The sequence below is a fragment of the Cheilinus undulatus genome, linkage group 10, assembly GCF_018320785.1.
Source record: "Cheilinus undulatus linkage group 10, ASM1832078v1, whole genome shotgun sequence".
In the NCBI taxonomy this organism is placed as follows: domain Eukaryota; kingdom Metazoa; phylum Chordata; class Actinopteri; order Labriformes; family Labridae; genus Cheilinus; species Cheilinus undulatus.
Window position 1 is genome coordinate 37,908,339 of NC_054874.1, and position 18,342 is coordinate 37,926,680.

The 18,342-nt window shown below is 39.0% G+C and overlaps 1 protein-coding gene across 3 annotated transcripts in view; it reads right to left on the reverse strand.

Annotated features, from left to right (window-relative positions):
• The window catches only part of maea (macrophage erythroblast attacher, E3 ubiquitin ligase), a 130,664-nt gene that overhangs the window by 9,006 nt on the left and 103,316 nt on the right, over positions 1-18,342 (reverse strand). Inside the window, exons 1-2 of one of the 3 annotated variants that reach the window (XM_041797970.1) lie at positions 16,851-16,955; positions 11,935-12,117 (exon numbers count right to left, since the gene is read on the reverse strand). In XM_041797970.1, the coding sequence (XP_041653904.1) occupies positions 11,935-12,117; positions 16,851-16,919 (252 nt within the window). In that variant the 5' untranslated portion in view covers positions 16,920-16,955. Of the gene's footprint in view, positions 1-11,934; positions 12,118-15,815; positions 15,929-16,850; positions 16,956-18,342 lie in introns of those variants that run through there. The other 2 variants (XM_041797967.1, XM_041797968.1) reach the window with 2 other exon arrangements.

The following is an 18,342-nucleotide window of genomic DNA, read 5'->3' on the forward strand; positions in this document are numbered from 1 at the left end:
TTCACAATAAATCTTAAAACAGTATTTCGTAATTTTGTACTACCCCTGATTTTTTCTCTTTTTACATTTGTCTAACATTTTCCAAAGTCTCATCTTTTCTTTTGGTCTTTTATTTTTATGTTCTGTTGTTTTCAAATGTACCCTTTGTTTTATTGTGTTTTCATAATTCTATTTTTCAGTGTGAAGCACTTTATGTAGTTTTTAAATGTGCTTCATACATAAATTTGGACACGATTAGATATCATACACAAATCAGACCACATGTTGTTTGTGAAGAAAGCCAGGCTAAACAGTTTCTACTTGAATGACGACTGTTATGTGCAAAGTGGGAGGTTCTTATTATCACTGGAATCAATCACACACTATTAATACACACAAAGTTAAGTATTACATCAATGTAAGACAGATCTTTCCAAAGTAAAAGGGCAGTTAGGAAAGAGAATTTTAGAGTCTCAAATTGTACATCACATGATTCAGGATTTCTCTATGTACCGGCCCATGCATGATGTCAGTTTAGATTAGACCTTCAACAGACTGTTTAAGTTTTTGTTAAAAAATCACCACATTAACCAGGGTACCCAGATTGCATTTGTTTTGTGTACAGATTTCTTGGTATTTTGATCAATGTGTTTTGGATGGTCTTCTTTGCCAAATGTTTACTCGTAGACTGAAACACTGGCAAATTCATATCTAAAAGGCAATTTGATTTTGGTTAATATTTGCTTTTTAAATGTGTTATCTTGTACCTCTTGATGAATTTAGACTTGAATCTTGCATTGTGTCTGCTGTGTAAGCCTGCTCTTTGTCTGAGAGGCTGTTAACTGCTGCCATCTTGGCTAGACACTTGAAAAAGACATTTTTAATCTCACTGAAATTTTTCCTGGTAAAATAAAAGTTCAATAAATAAAAATAAAACTCTCATTTTAAGGCATTGGACCAAGCTCTTGCTTTTAGGTTTTACTCTTTTCTTTTGGATAAGACTTCTCTAAATAAGCTGATAAATCCAGAGTGTATTTGTCTAAAAAAGGCCAGTGGAGCTGCATGTTCACATACACTTACCAGTCAAAAGTTTGGACACACCTTCTCATTCAATGTTTTTCCTTTATTTTCATGACTATTTACATTGTAAATTCTCACTGAAGGCATCAAAACTATGAATGAACACATATGGAATTATGTAGTAAACAAAAAAGGGTGAAATAACTCAAAACATGTTTTATATTTTAGATTCTTCAAAATAGCCACCCTTGCTTTGATTACTGATTTGCATACTCTTGGCATTCTCTCGAGCTTCATGAGGTAGTCACCTGAAATGGTTTTCCAACAGTCTTGAAGGAGTTCCCAAAGATGCTGAGCACTTGTTGGCCCTTTTGCCTTCACTCTGCGGTCCATCTCATCCCAAACCATCTTGATTGGGTTTAGATCAGGTGACTGTGGAGGCCAGGTCATCTGGCGCAGCACTCCATCACTCTCCTTCTTGGTCAAATAGCCCTTACACAGCCTGAAGGTGTGTTTGGGGTCACTGTCTTGTTGAAAAATAAATGAAGGCCCAACTAAACGCAAACCGGATGGGATGGCATGTCACTGCAGGATGCTGTGGTAGCCATGCTGGTTCAGTGTACCTTCAATTTTGAATAAATCCCCAACAGTGTCACCAGCAAAGCACGCCAACACCATCACACCTCCTCCTCCATGCTTCACGGTGGGAACCATGCATGTAGGAACCATCCGTTCATCTTTTCTGCATCACACAAAGACATGGCGGGTGGAACCAAAGATCTCAAATTTGGACTCGTCAGACCAAAGCACAGATTTCCACAGGTCTAATGTCCATTCCTTGTGTTTCTTGGTCCAAACAAATGTCTTCTGCTTGTTGCTTTTCCTCTGTAGTGGTTTCCTAGCAGCTATTTGAACATAAAGGCCTGATTCGCGCAGTCTCCTCTGAACAGCTGATGTAGAGATGTGTCTGCTACAAGAACTCTGTGTGGCATTTATCTGGGCTCTAATCTGAGGTGCTGTTGACTTGCGATTTCTGAGGCTGGTGACTCGGATGAACTTATCCTCAGCAGCAGAGGTGACTCTTGGTCTTCCTTTCCTGGGGCGGTCCTCATGTGAGCCAGTTTCGTTGTAGCACTGATGGTTTTTGCGACTGCACTTGGGGACACATTCAAAGTTTTTGCAATTTTCCAGACTGACTGACCTTCATTTCTTAAAGTAATGATGGACTGTCATTTCTCTTTACTTAGCTGATTGGTTCTTGCCATAATATGAATTCTAACAGTTGTCAAATAGGGCTGTCAGCTGTGTACCAACCTGACTTCTGCTCAACACAACTGATGGTCCAAAGCCCATTAAGAAGGCAAGAAATTCCACTAATGAACCCTGACAAGGCACACCTGTAAAGTGAAAACCATTTCAGGTGGCTACCTCATTAAGCTCATTGATAGAAGGCCAAGGGTTTGCAACGCTGTCAATAAAGCAAAGGGTGGCTTCTTTGAGGAATCTAAAATATAAATCATATTAAGAGTTATTGAACACTTTTTTCTTTGCTACATAATTCCATATATCTTGCTTCATACATTTGATGTCTTCAGTATGTACAGTTGAAACCAGAAGTTTACATACACTATATAAAAAGGCACATAAACTTTTTTTCTCACCGTCTAACATTAAATCAGATTAAAATTTTCCTGTTTTTGGTCAGTTAGGATTACCAAAATTATTTCTATTGGCTAAATGCCAGAATAATGAGAGAGATCATTTTTTAGACATTTTTTTAATTATTTTCTTGAGAGTCAGAAGTTTGCATACATTTCATTAGTATTTGGTAGCATTGCCTTTAAACTGTATGACTTGGGTCAAACGTTTTGGATATGCTTCCACAAGCTTCTCACAATAGTTTGCAGGAATTTTGGCCCATTCCTCCTGGTAGAACTGGTGTAACTGAGCCAAGTTTGTAGGCCGCCTTGCTCGCACATGCCTTTTCAGCTCTCCCCATAAATTTTCAATGGGATTGAGATCAGGGCTTTGTGATGGCCACTCCAAAACATTGACTTTGTTATCCTTAAGCCACTTTGTAACCAATTGGCAGTATGCTTAGGGCCATTGTCCATTTGGAAAACCCATTTGTGCCCAAGCTTTAACTTCCTGGCTGATGTCTTGAGATGTTGCTTCAGTATTTCCACATAATGTTCTTTCCTCATGATGCCATCTATTTTGTGAAGTGCACCAGTCCCTCCTGCAGCAAAACAACCCCACAACATGATGCTGCCACCCCCATGTTTCACAGTTGGGATGGTGTTCTCAGGCTTGCAAGCTTCCCCCTTTTTTCTCCAAATGTAACGATGGTCATTATGGCCAAAAAGTTCAATTTTAGTTTCGTCAGACCACAGAACATGTCTCCAGAAATTAAGGTCTTTGTCCCTGTGTGCATTTGCAAACTGTAATCTGGCTTTTTTAGATTTCTTTTAGAGTAATGGCTTCTTCCTGGGAGAGTGGCCTTTCAGCCCATGTCGGTACAGGACTCGTTTGACTGTTGATAATGACACACTCTTACCAGCTTCAGCCAGCATCTTCACAAGGTCTTTTGCTTTTGTTCTTGGGTTGAGATGCACCTTTCGGATCAAAGCACGTTCATCTCTGGGACACAGAACCCATCTCCTTCCTGAGCAGTATGATGGCTGGACATTCCCATGGTGTTTATACTTGCGTATAATTGTTTGAACAGATGAACGTGGCACCTTCAGGCATCTGGAAATTGCACCCAAGGATGAACCAGACTTGTGCAAGTCCACAATTCTCTTCCTGATTTATTGGCTGATTTCTTTTGATTTTCCCATGATGTTAAACAAAGAAGCAGTGTGTTTCAGGTGTGCCTTAAAATACATCCACAGGTGTGCCTCTGATTAACTCAAATGTTGTCAATAAACCTATCAGAGGCTTCTTAAGACATGACATCATCATCTGGGCTTTCCCAAATTGTTTAAAGGCATAGTAATCTTAGTGTATGTAAACTTCTGACTTTAAAGAATGTAATAAAATTGTCTTAAAAAATCCTTTTCTCATTATTCTGGCATTTAGCAAATAGAAATAATTTTGGTAATCCTAATTGACCAAAAACAGGAAAAGTTTCATCTGATTTAATGTCAGACGGTGAGAAAAAAAAGTTTATGTGCCTTTTTATATAGTGTATGTAAACTTCTGGTTTCAACTGTATCTACAATGTAGAAAGCAGTAAAAATAAAGAAAAAACATTGAATGAGAAGGTGTGTCCAAACTTTTGACTGGTAGTATAGATGACACAATAACCTCTGTGCAGTCTGATTTGTGTCAAAAAAGTTTAACAGAAGAACTGGGCCAACAAAATTCTTTAGTAAAAAGTTAGTTGTAACAGGTATACTTGTAATAAGTTACCAAAGCCACGATAATGAGTGTTAACAGCGCGAAGTGATACACCTTTCAACAGCCTGCTGCAGCTGAAAGTAGAAATGGGTGGTAATACAGCAATACCGTATCCCAGGGTATTTAAAAAAAAAAAAAAAAAGCCACAACACTGCATGAATTACAGTCATGAAGATGGTGCCGTTTAATGAGCACATGTTAATAATAAATGCCATTAGAGTTTCTACCCCTTTCCACAAGCAGAACCACACCTGTGTGTCACGATGGTTTAAAAGTGATGACAGAACTCCTGTTAATGATTTCGGGCCAATTTGGCAAACGACAAATGCGCACATATACCGGCCAACAGAAACTCGCACACCATGGCATTGTGCTAACTTGGCACGCCAGATGGATTTCTTTCACACATCCATCTGGAAAACCAGTGACTGGGAAAGGGCAGAGCCTTTGGAAAAAAAATCAGAGGGTGATTGGATGGACGTTCTGTCTCTCACATCTTTATGGGCCAATCAGAGCAACAAAAGACGTGACATAGCCGTCAGCAGGCTGCACCCCTACTGAAGGACTAAACTCCATTAGAGCTGCATAACATGAACCATGGTGACTGCAGACATGCCAGTACATGACTTTTGTCATTTTTTGAAAAGAAAACAACTCAATGCTGTTCTTTGTTCTTCTTTTAACAAAGGAATGTCATCAAGTTCTGATAAAACTGGCACTTTAGCAGCATCCACGCTATTGTCTCCACCATAGTTGCACCAGCCTCTTGTTGCTGCTTGCTTACGTCACGACTCCGCTTCGCCTGACAGTACTGCCTTTCATCGCTGATTGATTGGTCCTGTCACATTCTAACCGGGCCCAAACAGTTCAGACGGGAACTTTGCAAGATGGATTCGCCAGTGAGAAACAAGGAAACAGGTGTATCCATCTGCTTTGCAAGGTCAGCACTGTGCTGGGTCTTCTCCACTGTCAACCTGATAAACATGCACCGCAGGCTGTAATGTGATCTATGGCAATGTGACTTTATAGACACTGAAATATTTCTTTCTGTGTGTAGATTAGTGATGAGAAATGATGAAGATTATGCTATAAAATTCTGTAAGTGCAGCATGCAATGTCCAGCCCAACTGAATTAAACCATCAAAAGTTTAAAAAAATATATAGAGGAAGTTAATCGGTGCTTGTTGGTTCTTTAGTAGTGTGTAACTGTTTTATAAGCTTCCTGTAACGTGAGCTCATAACTTGACAGAGCTCTTCATGTTGCACAAAAAAAAAATTTAAGGCCCATCTATAAAGGATTGAATAAAATGCCTGCACAGGTACCTGTGGTTGTGTAGAGGGTTTGACGGTACCAACATATTAACACTGCCCAATCCTAGCTGAAAGGATATATATTTTTTAGATGCAATACAGCTGCTGGTGATAGTTCCACTTGTACTTCTTCACTACTCATACCAGTCAGAGTTGATTTTCCTATGGGTTCCCATTTACTTTTAGCTTGGAGCTTAATCCTGTTAGATAGTGTTCTCTCTAAAGCAGGGTTGTAGGTGTGCACGTGCTACAGGAAAACTGGACTGTGTTACAAGGTTATTTCATCTCATTGCATTGGTGCAAGAGAGAGAGAGAGAGCGAGGGAGCGGTACGTGTGTACGTGCATGTCAGGGGAACATATGTGACTTTAAACATAACTTTAAAACGCTTCTTAAAGACTTTGGACTTGAGATTTGAGACTCATGCCCACTCTTTTTATTTTGTATATGTGGCACATTATAAATTCAAACTGAATGTCAGTCCCTGCAACATGAATAACCCCGCAGGTGACCCCTTGGGGGTCATGAGACATTGAGAGGGGGTCTCCAGATATCCTAAAAAAACTAAGCATATTTTTAAATTACACTGTTGCCACTTTACACCAACTTTGCCAAATTTTAACCCCTTTTTCATCTTTTTTTTCTCATCAATTTTCACATATTTTTGCCATTTAACATTTATTTTTAAACCCTTTTCACCACTTGATTTCTGCCTGTTTTTGCTACTTTTGAAACCCATTTCCCCACCTTTTCACCACTTTCTTTGCCATTATTAACCCATTTTAGCTATTTTTTTTAACCCATTTTAATTCTTTTTAAGGGACTTCAATTTTTAAGAAGACTACTTACAACACAAATGATTAAAATATATATAGTTGTTTGTTTGATAAGAGTGGGTTTTTGTCAAGTTAAATATAAAATATGGATATCAAAGCTTAACTCTACAGTGGTCCCCCAATTTGGCTGGGTCCCTTTTATCCCCCCTTTTGGACAACCTTATCTGCACATGACTATTCTTTAATGTGCATGGCTGTTCAACCACCTTCAGGTACAGTGATGGTCCACGGTCTCTGGCACCTTTATTTTTGGGGTCGTGGGCTGAAAAGGTTGAGAACCCCTGATTTAGAGAACTAGATTATTTCATTGATTTGTTGTCTTTTTTTGTCACATAAGCTTTGACAGTGTTGGACATGACACACAGATAAGCATGTTTGTTAATAAGTGTGCGTTGCTAAGCAAGTGTGTGTCTCTGCTCTGTCTGCTGTCAGACAATAAGAATGGCATGTTTAACTTGGCCGAGAACTTAGCTTTTTGAAGCTAAAAATGGACTCTAAGGCGCCCAAACAGAGTTTGTTTTGCTACTTTACTGCTGCACTTTACAAAGGCCAGTTGCGCTACATAAGTTGAGCTTCTGATTGATGATATGCGCCAACAGCTGGTGGATGAGTGACAGCCGATGAGATGAGAAGGAGGCATGATGAAGCAGCAACTGAATCAAAGTTAAAATGTCATAATTAGCAACACAGTAAGCGAGTCTGCGCACATATATAAACTAAATAAACACCATTTTCGCCTCACAGAGACTGCACAGGTTTCCAGCAGCAGTATTTGATCATTTTGCACCATGATGATGAACTCATTATGCATTTGAGGATCATGTGCGGCCCAAGGTAGCGCACGCAGAGAAGGGGATGGGGTTGGAGTGGTGATCTGAATGGGTCATGGATCAGCCCAGTTTCTTCGTTAGCTGCCAAACCCAACAATTTTAGTGTCCATGGCATCTAAGTGACCTTTTCTTTAACTTCCAGTTTAGTATTGCATTCTGACAGGAGAGGTTCTGCTCCTGGTGTCTGCGCAACATTGGTCTTGTGAGATGGTTTTCACCTTGATGAAAAATCTTGTGACGTTTTGATCTCATGAGATCCTAGGCAAGAGATCTCGTCACACCCTGTATCTAACGTTGTTGTCCTGTATGACACTGACCGATGGACTTACAGCAATATATGACGGAGAGAGAGAGATAAAGCAGAGATAGTGACAGGTGTTAATGCAGCACATTGCATACCATATTGCATGAACTGCATATTGCATATTAAGAGTGAAAACAAATAAATTACAGGTTTATAATGAACCTTGTAACTTTAAAGTTACCTTCTCATTAAGTTACCATCACTATGTGTTTAAGAGAACAGAGATTTGTTCCCTTGCATTATAAATATTAGCCTGTGGAATTATGCTAAATATGGTAAATGTTCTCTCTTACAGTTTTTATTGAATGTCTTACAGTGTCAGAAATACTTGAATTAAAAAAAACTGAATATGGCCCACAACTGAAACATGAACATGTATTTTTCTATTGTACCCTTAGTTTTGACTTGAGATGCATGATATGCCAATATTTACAAACTCATTTTAGCTGATACTGATATCAATACAGATGAATATACAGTGCATCTGGAAAGCATTCACAGTGCTTCACTTTTTACACATTTTGTGATGGTACAGCCTCATTCAAAAATTGATTAAATTAATGTTTACCTCAAAATTCTACACACAATAACCCATGATGACAAAGTTAAAAAAATATCAAAAACAAAAAAATACCATGTACCCAAGTATTCACAACCTTTGCTCAATAATTTGTTGAAGCACCTCTGACAGCAATTACAGCCTCAAGTCTTTTTAAGTATGATGCCACAAGCTTGGCACACCAACTTTTGGACAGTTTGTCCCATTCTTTTTTGCAGAACCTCTCAAGTTCCCTCAGGTTGAATGGGGAGTGTGGGTGCACAGACATTTTCAGAGCTCTCTAAAGATGTTTAATCCAGTTCAAGCCTGGGCTCTGGCTGGGCCACACAAGGACATTCACGGAGTTGTCCTGAATCCACTCATTTGTTATCTTGGCTGTGTACTTAGGATTGTTGTTATCATCAAGGATGTCTCTGTATATTGCTGCATTAATCTTTCCCTTGACTCTGACCAGTCTCCCAGTTCCTGCTGCTGAAAAACATCCTCACAGCATGGTGCTGCCACCACCATGCTTCACTGTAGGGATGGTATTGGCCAGGTGATGAGTGTTACCTGGTTCTCCTCTTGCCATGGAGCAATGCTGGAGCTCTGTCAGGGTGACCATCGGTTTCTTGGTAACCTCTCCTCACGATCGCTCAGACTGGCCAGGAAGCCAGCTCTAGGAAGAGTTCTGGTGGTTCCATATTTCTTCCATTTATGGATGACGGAGGCCACTGTAATCATTGGGACCTTCAATGCTGCTGAAATTCTCCTGTATCCTTCCCTAGATCTGTGCCTTGATACAATCCTGTCTCAGGGGTTTACAGACAATTCCTTTGAAAACACGGCTTGGTTTGTGCTCTGCCATGCACTGTTAACAATAGGACATCAATAGAAAGGTGTGTGCCTTTCTAATCATGTCCACTTAGCTGAATTTACCACAGGTGGACGCCAATCAGGTTGTAGAAACATCTAAAGGATGATCAGTGGAAACAGGATGCACCTGAGCTCAAATGTTGAGACTTATGGCAAAGGCTGTGAATACTTATGTACATGTGACTTTTTGTTTTTGTATTTTTAATAAATTTGCAAACATTTCTAACAAACCTTATTCACTTTGTCATTGTGGGGTATTGTGTGTAGAATTTTTAGGTAAAAAGGAATGTAATCCATTTTGGAACAAAGCTGTAACATAACAAAATGTGGAAAAAGTGAAGTGCTATGAATACTTTGCACTGTAGTTCAGACCTAAAACTTCAAAAGGACTACAGCAGCAGATAACGGCATGAATAGCACCTATTTACTCCAGTATATGCTCCATCTCAAGGTCCAATTTACTAATCATATCGCTCTAATCATCTTCATCACCAACACTCCTATAAAGATTGTCAGCTTCCTGCAGTTTGCTCTTGTTTTGTGTATGAACAGTTCTGCACAGTGTCTTTCTCATCCTGACTAGATGCAGATCCAGTGGATGACAGGGCCATTCTGTGTTGCTATTTAACAAAAGCTTATAATGTAGGCAGTTTTTAAAATATATTCACTTACTAAGTATATCATTAGGCTATTGAGTGGTTTAGAGATGTAAAAGAAATTTCATTTATTGTGCTATAAGACTATAAACCTCTTAAGCACCAGTGCTATGGTTAAAAAAAGGTAGCGTACAGCCCTGCCTTAATGACATTACAATTTTGCATTTTCTAATTAAACCATTATCTAGATGCACATGAGATAAGCAATTATTTTAGTCTCCCCTTTTCACACTGCAAGCAAAAGTGACCTGAATCCATTTTTTAGTTTTGCTCATATGTGACTCTGGCCTGATTTCTTATGACAGTATGAACAGCACAAATTATAGGGGATCCAATATTTTCTAATTAGATCAGGGCCACTTTCAACTGTGGATCTAAATCTGATTCAGATCAGCTCTTCTGCAAAATGATCTCTGTCTGACCAGTTAGGCTGGAATGAACCGACTTTGACTTCATCCATCACGGGTCTTCACTGTAAGGAGAGGTGGGAGACGGGGGCTAAATGACAAGCCATGCTCAATAGATCATTATCAAATCTGCCATCAACAGATCATCATATTTTACAAGATTAAAGAAACCTATGATATCAAAAATGTAAGAAAGTTAAAACACATAATCCAGACTAAAATCCCAGAGCACCAGTGACAGATGCTGAAAGAAGTGACAGAAAAGAAATCAAACTGTGAATCTACAAACTAAGGCTTATAATAACACTCTATCCATTGCTAAGGGTGTAAATCACCAGTTTTGTCCCAGTATATTGATATTTTCTGATATCACAAAATCTGCCACGATATGATTTTGATTCAGTGTAGGAGCCTACGACTGATATTGGGTGATTTTATGCAAAAATTTCAGTTACAGAAAAAAAAACAGTTTCTGCAATTAAATTGACAGGTCTCTGTATTTAATAAAAATACCTCTTTAACAAAAACAACAAAGACCCAATTACTGATTACTTTTGAATAAGGAACACAACTACGCACATTTGTTGTTAAAACACATTGATTTAAAACAGCAAACATTTCCAGTACCAAACATTTTATTTCCTCATATCCCCAGATCACTCTAAAGCACCAATATGGACTTTTTCGGCAACCCTTTATAATAATTATCAAAATGTTTGGCCTGTGTTCCCATTGTAGATTTTTTTTCTTTAACTTATTTACACACGTGGACTTCAACAGATATTTCTGCTCTATATCAGCCTTTCATACTTTACACAGGGGCCTGTTAATGTGGCAGATAGTTCATTTTTGTAGTTTATTCACCTTATGAGATTTAAATGAGGTAAAATATGTGGCATATGATGTTATATAATGCTTATTTATCATTTTTTTATTTATTGCAACCTTGACTTTAATAAATGGAAAGGTTACACAGAATACTAGATCGAATTTTCATTATAAAAGTGTTCCTGTGATGTGCAGCTTCATAACGAGCAAGGGGGTGGGGGGTATACAGAGAACAGCTGTCCTGCTTGAGCCACATTAAGTTTGGACAGCTTATATTTTCATTATAAATCTAGCGTGAGACAATAAAATATCTGTATCAAAGGAGACATGCAGCAGCACTCGCACTACCTCAGCCATAATGAGTGTTTTTATCCCTGAACGATCTCATACGGTGGTTATATACAGATAAAGACGTAGACGTAGTCGGCAATCTAAGGGGAGAGATCCGCCCTGCAGGAGCGTCTGTCTGAAATATATCCACACAGCCGAGAGAGGAGAGGATATCCTCTTTCTCTCAGCTGCAAACTTTTAAGCCACTGCTGCTACTTAGTTAGCTTGCAGCTAGCTTGTTGAGGATGCTGCCTGGGGCGGAAACTGTCAACAGGCATTTGGGAGATTTCAAAATAAAAGCGGAGCTTGAAGCATCAATTTAGATGGATGTTCTGATTTTCCATCGATCTGACTGGGTCATTAATCAACCAATCGATATATCAATATACACCGATGAAGCGTTACACCTCTATCCATTATCTACACTGCTTATCTTGTTTGGAGTTGCACAAGGCTTGTTTGTTTTGTCATTGAACACAGTTTTACAATGACAAGTTTTCAATTTGGACATAACTAGCTACAAAGACATTAAAAGCTCACCAGGGATTTTATGTGCACATACACATCACATCTCTTGTGTGTACCAAAATGTTGGATCTGTACTGCCATTTCTCTCACCTTCCTCTTCAAAGCACTGAGTTTCTCCACCACTCCATCCAGCAGTGATACCACAGAGTCTACCACCGGGAAGCTGCTCAGTGTCTTCTCCAGCTCTGCAACAACCATTGTCACGTGACTTGTCTCTCTGTCAATGTTCTTCTGAGCTGCCCTGAAACGTTTGTTCAAGGTTTCGTAGGGGACCTGAAACCACGAGAACATATTAACATCAACATACCAGGAAATGTCACAAAACCAATTCAAGATCCAATGTTTTTCTGTTTTCCTTTTCTAAACCAAAACTACACAAAGTAAAAGAGAGTTTTAAAGAAGCCCACCCCTAGTGTCTCTATATTATTACTTTTGTTACATCAGCTGTGCTATATTCACGATATAGCAATACAATTTTATTCATAGAGCACATATTATTAATGGTAAACATGCTTTACATTAAGCATTATATCATCTTGACAATTATTAAGTGTATTTATACACTGCCTGGCCAAAAAAAAAAAATAGTCGCCACCTGGATTTAACTAAGAAAATAGGTACGAGCCTCCTAATGGACAATTACTGCATGGGAGATTATCTTTCAGCTGGCAACAAATTATTTAAAAGGATACTTTAACATTTTGGCAAACTCGCCCATTGCCATAATTCCTATAGTCTTAGTAATAGGTTCGTTACCTTCAGTTGTTGGTGCAAGCTATGTTTAGATCGGCGCTGCCGAGTTCGGACCTGCTGTGCCAACTCAATGTAAGCAGACAGTATTTCCGGCTTTCCCTCATCAAACTCATCAAATACATAATCCAACAACTCCAAAACACTACTTAACTAAAATTGGGTTAAGAACTGTCCAATGCATTATTAAAAACTGGAAGGATAGTGGGGAACCATCGTCTTCCAGGAAGAAATGTGGTCGGAAAACAATCCTGAATGATCGTGATCGGCGATCACTTCAACGTTTGGCCAAATCAAATCGAAGAAAAACAACAGCAGAACTCAGGAGTATGTTTAATAGTGAAAGTAAGAGCATTTCCACATGCACAATGCGAAGGGAACTCAAGGGATTGGGATTGAACAGCTGTGTAGCCTTAAGAAAACCACTAATCAGTAAGGCTAACTGGGAAAAAAAAGGCTTCAGTATGCTAGGGAGCATAAAGATTGGACTCTGGAGGAATGGAAGTTCGGTCATGTGGTCTGATGAGTCCAGATTTACCCTGTTCCAGAGTGATGGGCGCATCAGGGTAAGAAGAGAGGCAGGTGAAGTGATGCACCCATCATGCCTAGTGCCTGCTGTACAAGCCTGTGGGGGCAGTGCTTTGATCTGGGGTTGCTGCAGTTGGTCAGGTCTAGGATCAGCAACATTATGTGCCCAAAGAATGAGGTCAGCTGACTACCTGAATATACTGAATGACCAGGTTATTCCATCAATGGATTTTTTCTTCCCTAATGGCACAGGCATATTCCAAGATGACAATGCCAGGATTCATCTGGCTCAAATTGTGAAAGAGTGGTTCAGCAAGCATGAGACATCATTTTCACACATGGATTGGCCACCACAGAGTCAAAACCTTAATCCCATTGAGAATCTTTGGGATGTGCAGGAGAAGGCTTTGCGCAGTGGTCAGACTCTCCCATCATCAATACAAGATCTTGGTGAAAAATTATTGCAACACTGGATGGAAATAAATCTTATGACATTGCAGAAGCTTATCGAAACAATGCCACAGCGAATGCGTGCTGTCATTAAAGCTAAAGGCGGTCCAACGAAATATTAGAGTGTGTGACCCTTTTTTGGTGGATTTTTTTTTTTGCCTAGGCAGTGTACATTATATAACAATAAATAGAGATAAAAAGTTAGAAATACATCACTGCACATACAGACCAACAACACAAGGGGTTACATTAACATACAGATCAATTAGTCATATGCTTTGGAAAATGGAAAGGTTTAGAGTTTAGTTTTAGACAGTTGTGAAGGACCTCATGCCTAGATTCGTTCCAGAGAGAGAAGGACTGAGGTAAAGTGGGGAAGAGTAAATTTCTAAAAAATAAATAAATAAATAAAAATGAAGAAAGGGAAAATATTTCACGATTCAAATATTTTATACAGGGCCGCAATGGAGTTTTGTGTATACTTGTAAATAACAAGTGTTCTGTTGACAGTAGCAGGGGCCCTGTTCTGCTCAGGAATGTAAATTTGTGAGGCACTGAATGAGAGGCAAAACATGTGTTGTTCCAAAGCCTTTTCCCACTATGACTCCTTTAAAATGAGTATTGACCACTGACAGTGAATTGGCAAGAATTTTAACTGCTAAGATTCATAATGCCAAGTAGTGACAAAATAATAGTAGATGGCTTCAGTAGCCAGAAGAATAGATTGCAATAATTATGTAGATGTGGAGAAAGCCAAATGAATCAATCAAATGTGCACAGAATTCACAGTGTGTCCACATAAATGTTGGAAAATACCTTTTAACCACAGAGCTTATGTAAGCAGAAAGAAGTACAGTAATGTTACCTACTATAGTAGCTGTATATGATACATTTCTACTTTTATGAAGCTATGGAGAGAAATAATTCAAATCAAAAGCAAGTGACAATGGAGCATCTTGATTTTAGTGATGCCAACAGTGAAATTTTGCCAATATCTGATATGCCGATATCTACAAATTAATTTTAGCCGATACCAATATCAATGTAGTTCAGGCCTAAAACTTCAGACCTTAAACAACCATGTTGCAAGAAAAAAACTTCAGCTGACACAGGTCTGTTGGTTGAGCCTAAAACTCCACCAACTTATTTGTTTGTACGGCCAACATTTATAGATGATCTTGACAGAATTTTAAAGACAAAGTAGAGTTTTTTATATCTGCCAATGGCAATATTAAATCAATAATATTGTCCATCCCTACTTGATTTTTAAATATTTATTTACATAACACATCACAAAATTAGGCTATATCACCCTTTGAAAGGCCTTTTGTCTTTAATAATGGTTTTAATGATAGATTTATAAATATGACACATTTGCAAGAGAAACTAATTCCACACTTTGAAATCAGCAAGAATTTGATATTAATCTTTTCTGTATCTTGATTAATTCAACACTTGACATGCAAATCGGACATCCATATTAAAGGCTAGGCTGATCCTGTGTGAGTGGCTGTCTTCCTGGATATGTTGGGAGGTCTCATTGCAAGAGACACCTACAGTCCCATGCCCAAAAGCAAGTATTAGTCATCAATCACTGTAACATAAAGCATCATTTTCAAATATGTGGGTAACATCAACGTTTCTGTATGATCATTCCAACCTGCCTAGGTATGATTTTAGCTTAAATATTCAGCCTAACAATATCATAAACTGGATCAGGCCTGTAAATCCATTCTGCTAGTTAATATATGAAACCTCAGACCAATCACTGGATTCTGGCTATGGTGGAAAAAGCCAAGCCGTTCCTACATAATGAATATTAATATATAAAGGTTACAATTTTGTTTAAGAAGGCTTGTGAATAGCCTTCACATGTTAAATCACATTTTGATCAACACATATTGTAACTGATAATGCAGGTTAGAAGAATCCTCAGTGTAAGCCAACATTGGTCATATTAAAATACATCTGAATATAGCTCCACATGTAACCAACACTGCTTTCTCCTAGTTGTTGACTCCCATTTGATGCCAATTATAACCATCACTGGTCCCGTCTTAAAATGGTGCCCAACATCCTTACTGCAGCATCCAAGCAAAGGCAGACATACCCCCAAACCACAGCCATGCTTTCTGTACGCAGACATGTCTGATCACCGCCAGCAATACTAAAACACCACGCTACATTCATCATGACAGCATCATGCCATATAACACAAAAGCTGCCAGCACATTGCTACTCACAAACGTGCTTATATGACGACGCTCTCTTGCCGTGTGAGGCGGCTGAACACAGGAAGCAGTCCGGGCTTGTTTCAGCTCGTCTTTTAGCAGTGGTGTCGCAGTAACATTATGTGGAATGGAGGAACAGTGCGTGTGTGTGCGGCACCAGGCTGTGATTTCTCTGGCTGGCCATTTTGAAGTGCAGGGAGGCAGCAGCAATGTGATGACACTGCGCTAACTCGCCGGGCTGATTGTCTGTCTGTCAGCGTAGCGTTACGGGCTCAACCCCCCGCGATATCAACCACCTTTCAGCCAGCTCCTATTTGCATGCTCGACGATACGTGTCTGGTGGGCTACTCATCTTTTGACGACGGTAAAAATGGCAGATACTGGTTTTACTACACAAAATCCACTAGCTAGCAGGCCAATCGCGCTTAATAAACATTCATTTTATCGCCGTACCGGGTTGATTAATGATATAGCTACCACACACGTCCTCAGACGTGTCTGAGCGACGTTAAGTCTAACAGCAGTATCACCTTTTAACTGTCAAACGGTTAAGTAAACTGGTAAGCGCAGCCGTTACAATGCTTCAACGTTCAAATCACCGTTGCACATTAGCTCGAGACCGTTAAAATGCATTGATGCCACGATAACTGTCAGCGTTAATGGCCATGTCACAACAAATGTCAAAGGATAATTCTGTCAAAAACAACACGCTTAAACTTAAGCTAGCATCCTTGAGGCCTGCCACAAACTTGATCATAAATTAACAGATTTTTAAGGCATAGACACACGGCCAACCACCCGCCATTTGTTATTTATCGATCTACTAGATCTTTATTATCGGTTTTATGACACATCATGTAATTAAATGGTCACTGCTACCTGGCTAAGCTAGCCCAGCAAACGCTAGCCTCCCTGTCAAGTTCGATGGTCTCGCTATCTACAGTACAAATAATCTCCATTTCCCCGAAAGCATCAAACTCATCATGTGGTGTGGACACGTAAGTATCGTTAGACAATTCATCGATGCAATTTATAGTTTTTGTTTACCTTCAATGTGGGGTATTCTTGGACTTTGAGAGCCATGGACAGTTGAGATGCTGTCTCTTGCACCGCCATCTTGGTTTTGTGGTTTTCTTGTGGTTGTTTGTGTTTTTTTTCTATCAACTCAGAATGGCCTTGTTGCTCACTATCGCCATCTGGTGGGACGGTGCCAGTATTGACTGCGCTTGTGTGCTTTGTTTCAGATTTCCAGATGTTTTTATTGACTTTGGTGACTTTAAAAGCGGGTTTTTGTAGATTCAGTGCAAAACATTGTACGTTGTTTTATAATATTGTCAACAAAATGTTGTTGACAAACAGGCACAAAATCCAATAGGCACATTTAGTAGCAATACTTGGGCTTTGTAAATATCCTATTCACTGCATTAACAGGTTTTAGGACATATTTATCCAGCTACCATCACTGGATTAATAGTACAGCAAATTTACATTTTTCAGCCCATTTTAAGGACATCTAGCCCATACTGATTCATAAACTGAAGATCATTTTGCACCTTTACATGGATATGACATAACACAAATGATGTCCTGCAAGAAGCCACCCTGATTTGCTTTTCTATAAATCAAATACTGCAGGGATCAACAAATAAGCACGTGTCTTGTCTTTTTTGTCCTTAGGGCTTTGATGTTTGGATATCCGACCCAAGCAGAGGTGAGTCTGAGCTTTATCACTTACTAGGCATGCAGGATCACAAAGCAGATCTTATGTATCAGATTATTTTTCAGAGTTGCCATATATATATTTATATATATATATATATATATATATATATATATATATATATATTTTTTTTTTTTTTTTTTTTTTTTTTTTTTTTTCCTGCTGGCTTCATGCTGGCAGTTATAATTAAAATGTAAATTAAAAATAACAAGGAGCCAGGGCTTTCGGCCATCTTCTCTGTGCCAAAAAAAACAGATACTGATATCAGAGAGGGGAAAGACCTTACATAAGTGAAGGTCAGGCTTATTTATCAGTTTAAAGGTATCCTAAAAAAATCTTTATTTCCAACCCGGTTGAAGACAGAAAGCAACTTGAAAATGAGTGGGAAAATATATTTTGCGAGTATGATTTTATCACTACATTATTGCTTTGCATGATTTATTGAAATAAATCATCTGTAAAACAGAACCCCCCTGTTTCAGTAACCCTGTAGTAGAAAATTTTCTCTTTAGAAAGATATTCTACATTTTTTTGTCTTTGTTGATATACAAGATAAACAAACAACAAGCAAACACCTGCTACACCCCCTCTTTTCCTGTGTGTGTGAGAGAGAGACCCCTCCCCCCAGCTGTGCTGAACATATTTCCATTGGCTGCAGTCCAGTACTAGACTGTCTTGATTGGCTGGCACAACTTATATCAGTATACAATTGGTTCATTATCTACTGCCCCTGCCTCCCACAGCTTTGGAAAAAAGTGGAACTGTGAACACACAGAGAGGAGGGTGATGCAAGGTTTTGGATATATTTTTGTCCCCTTA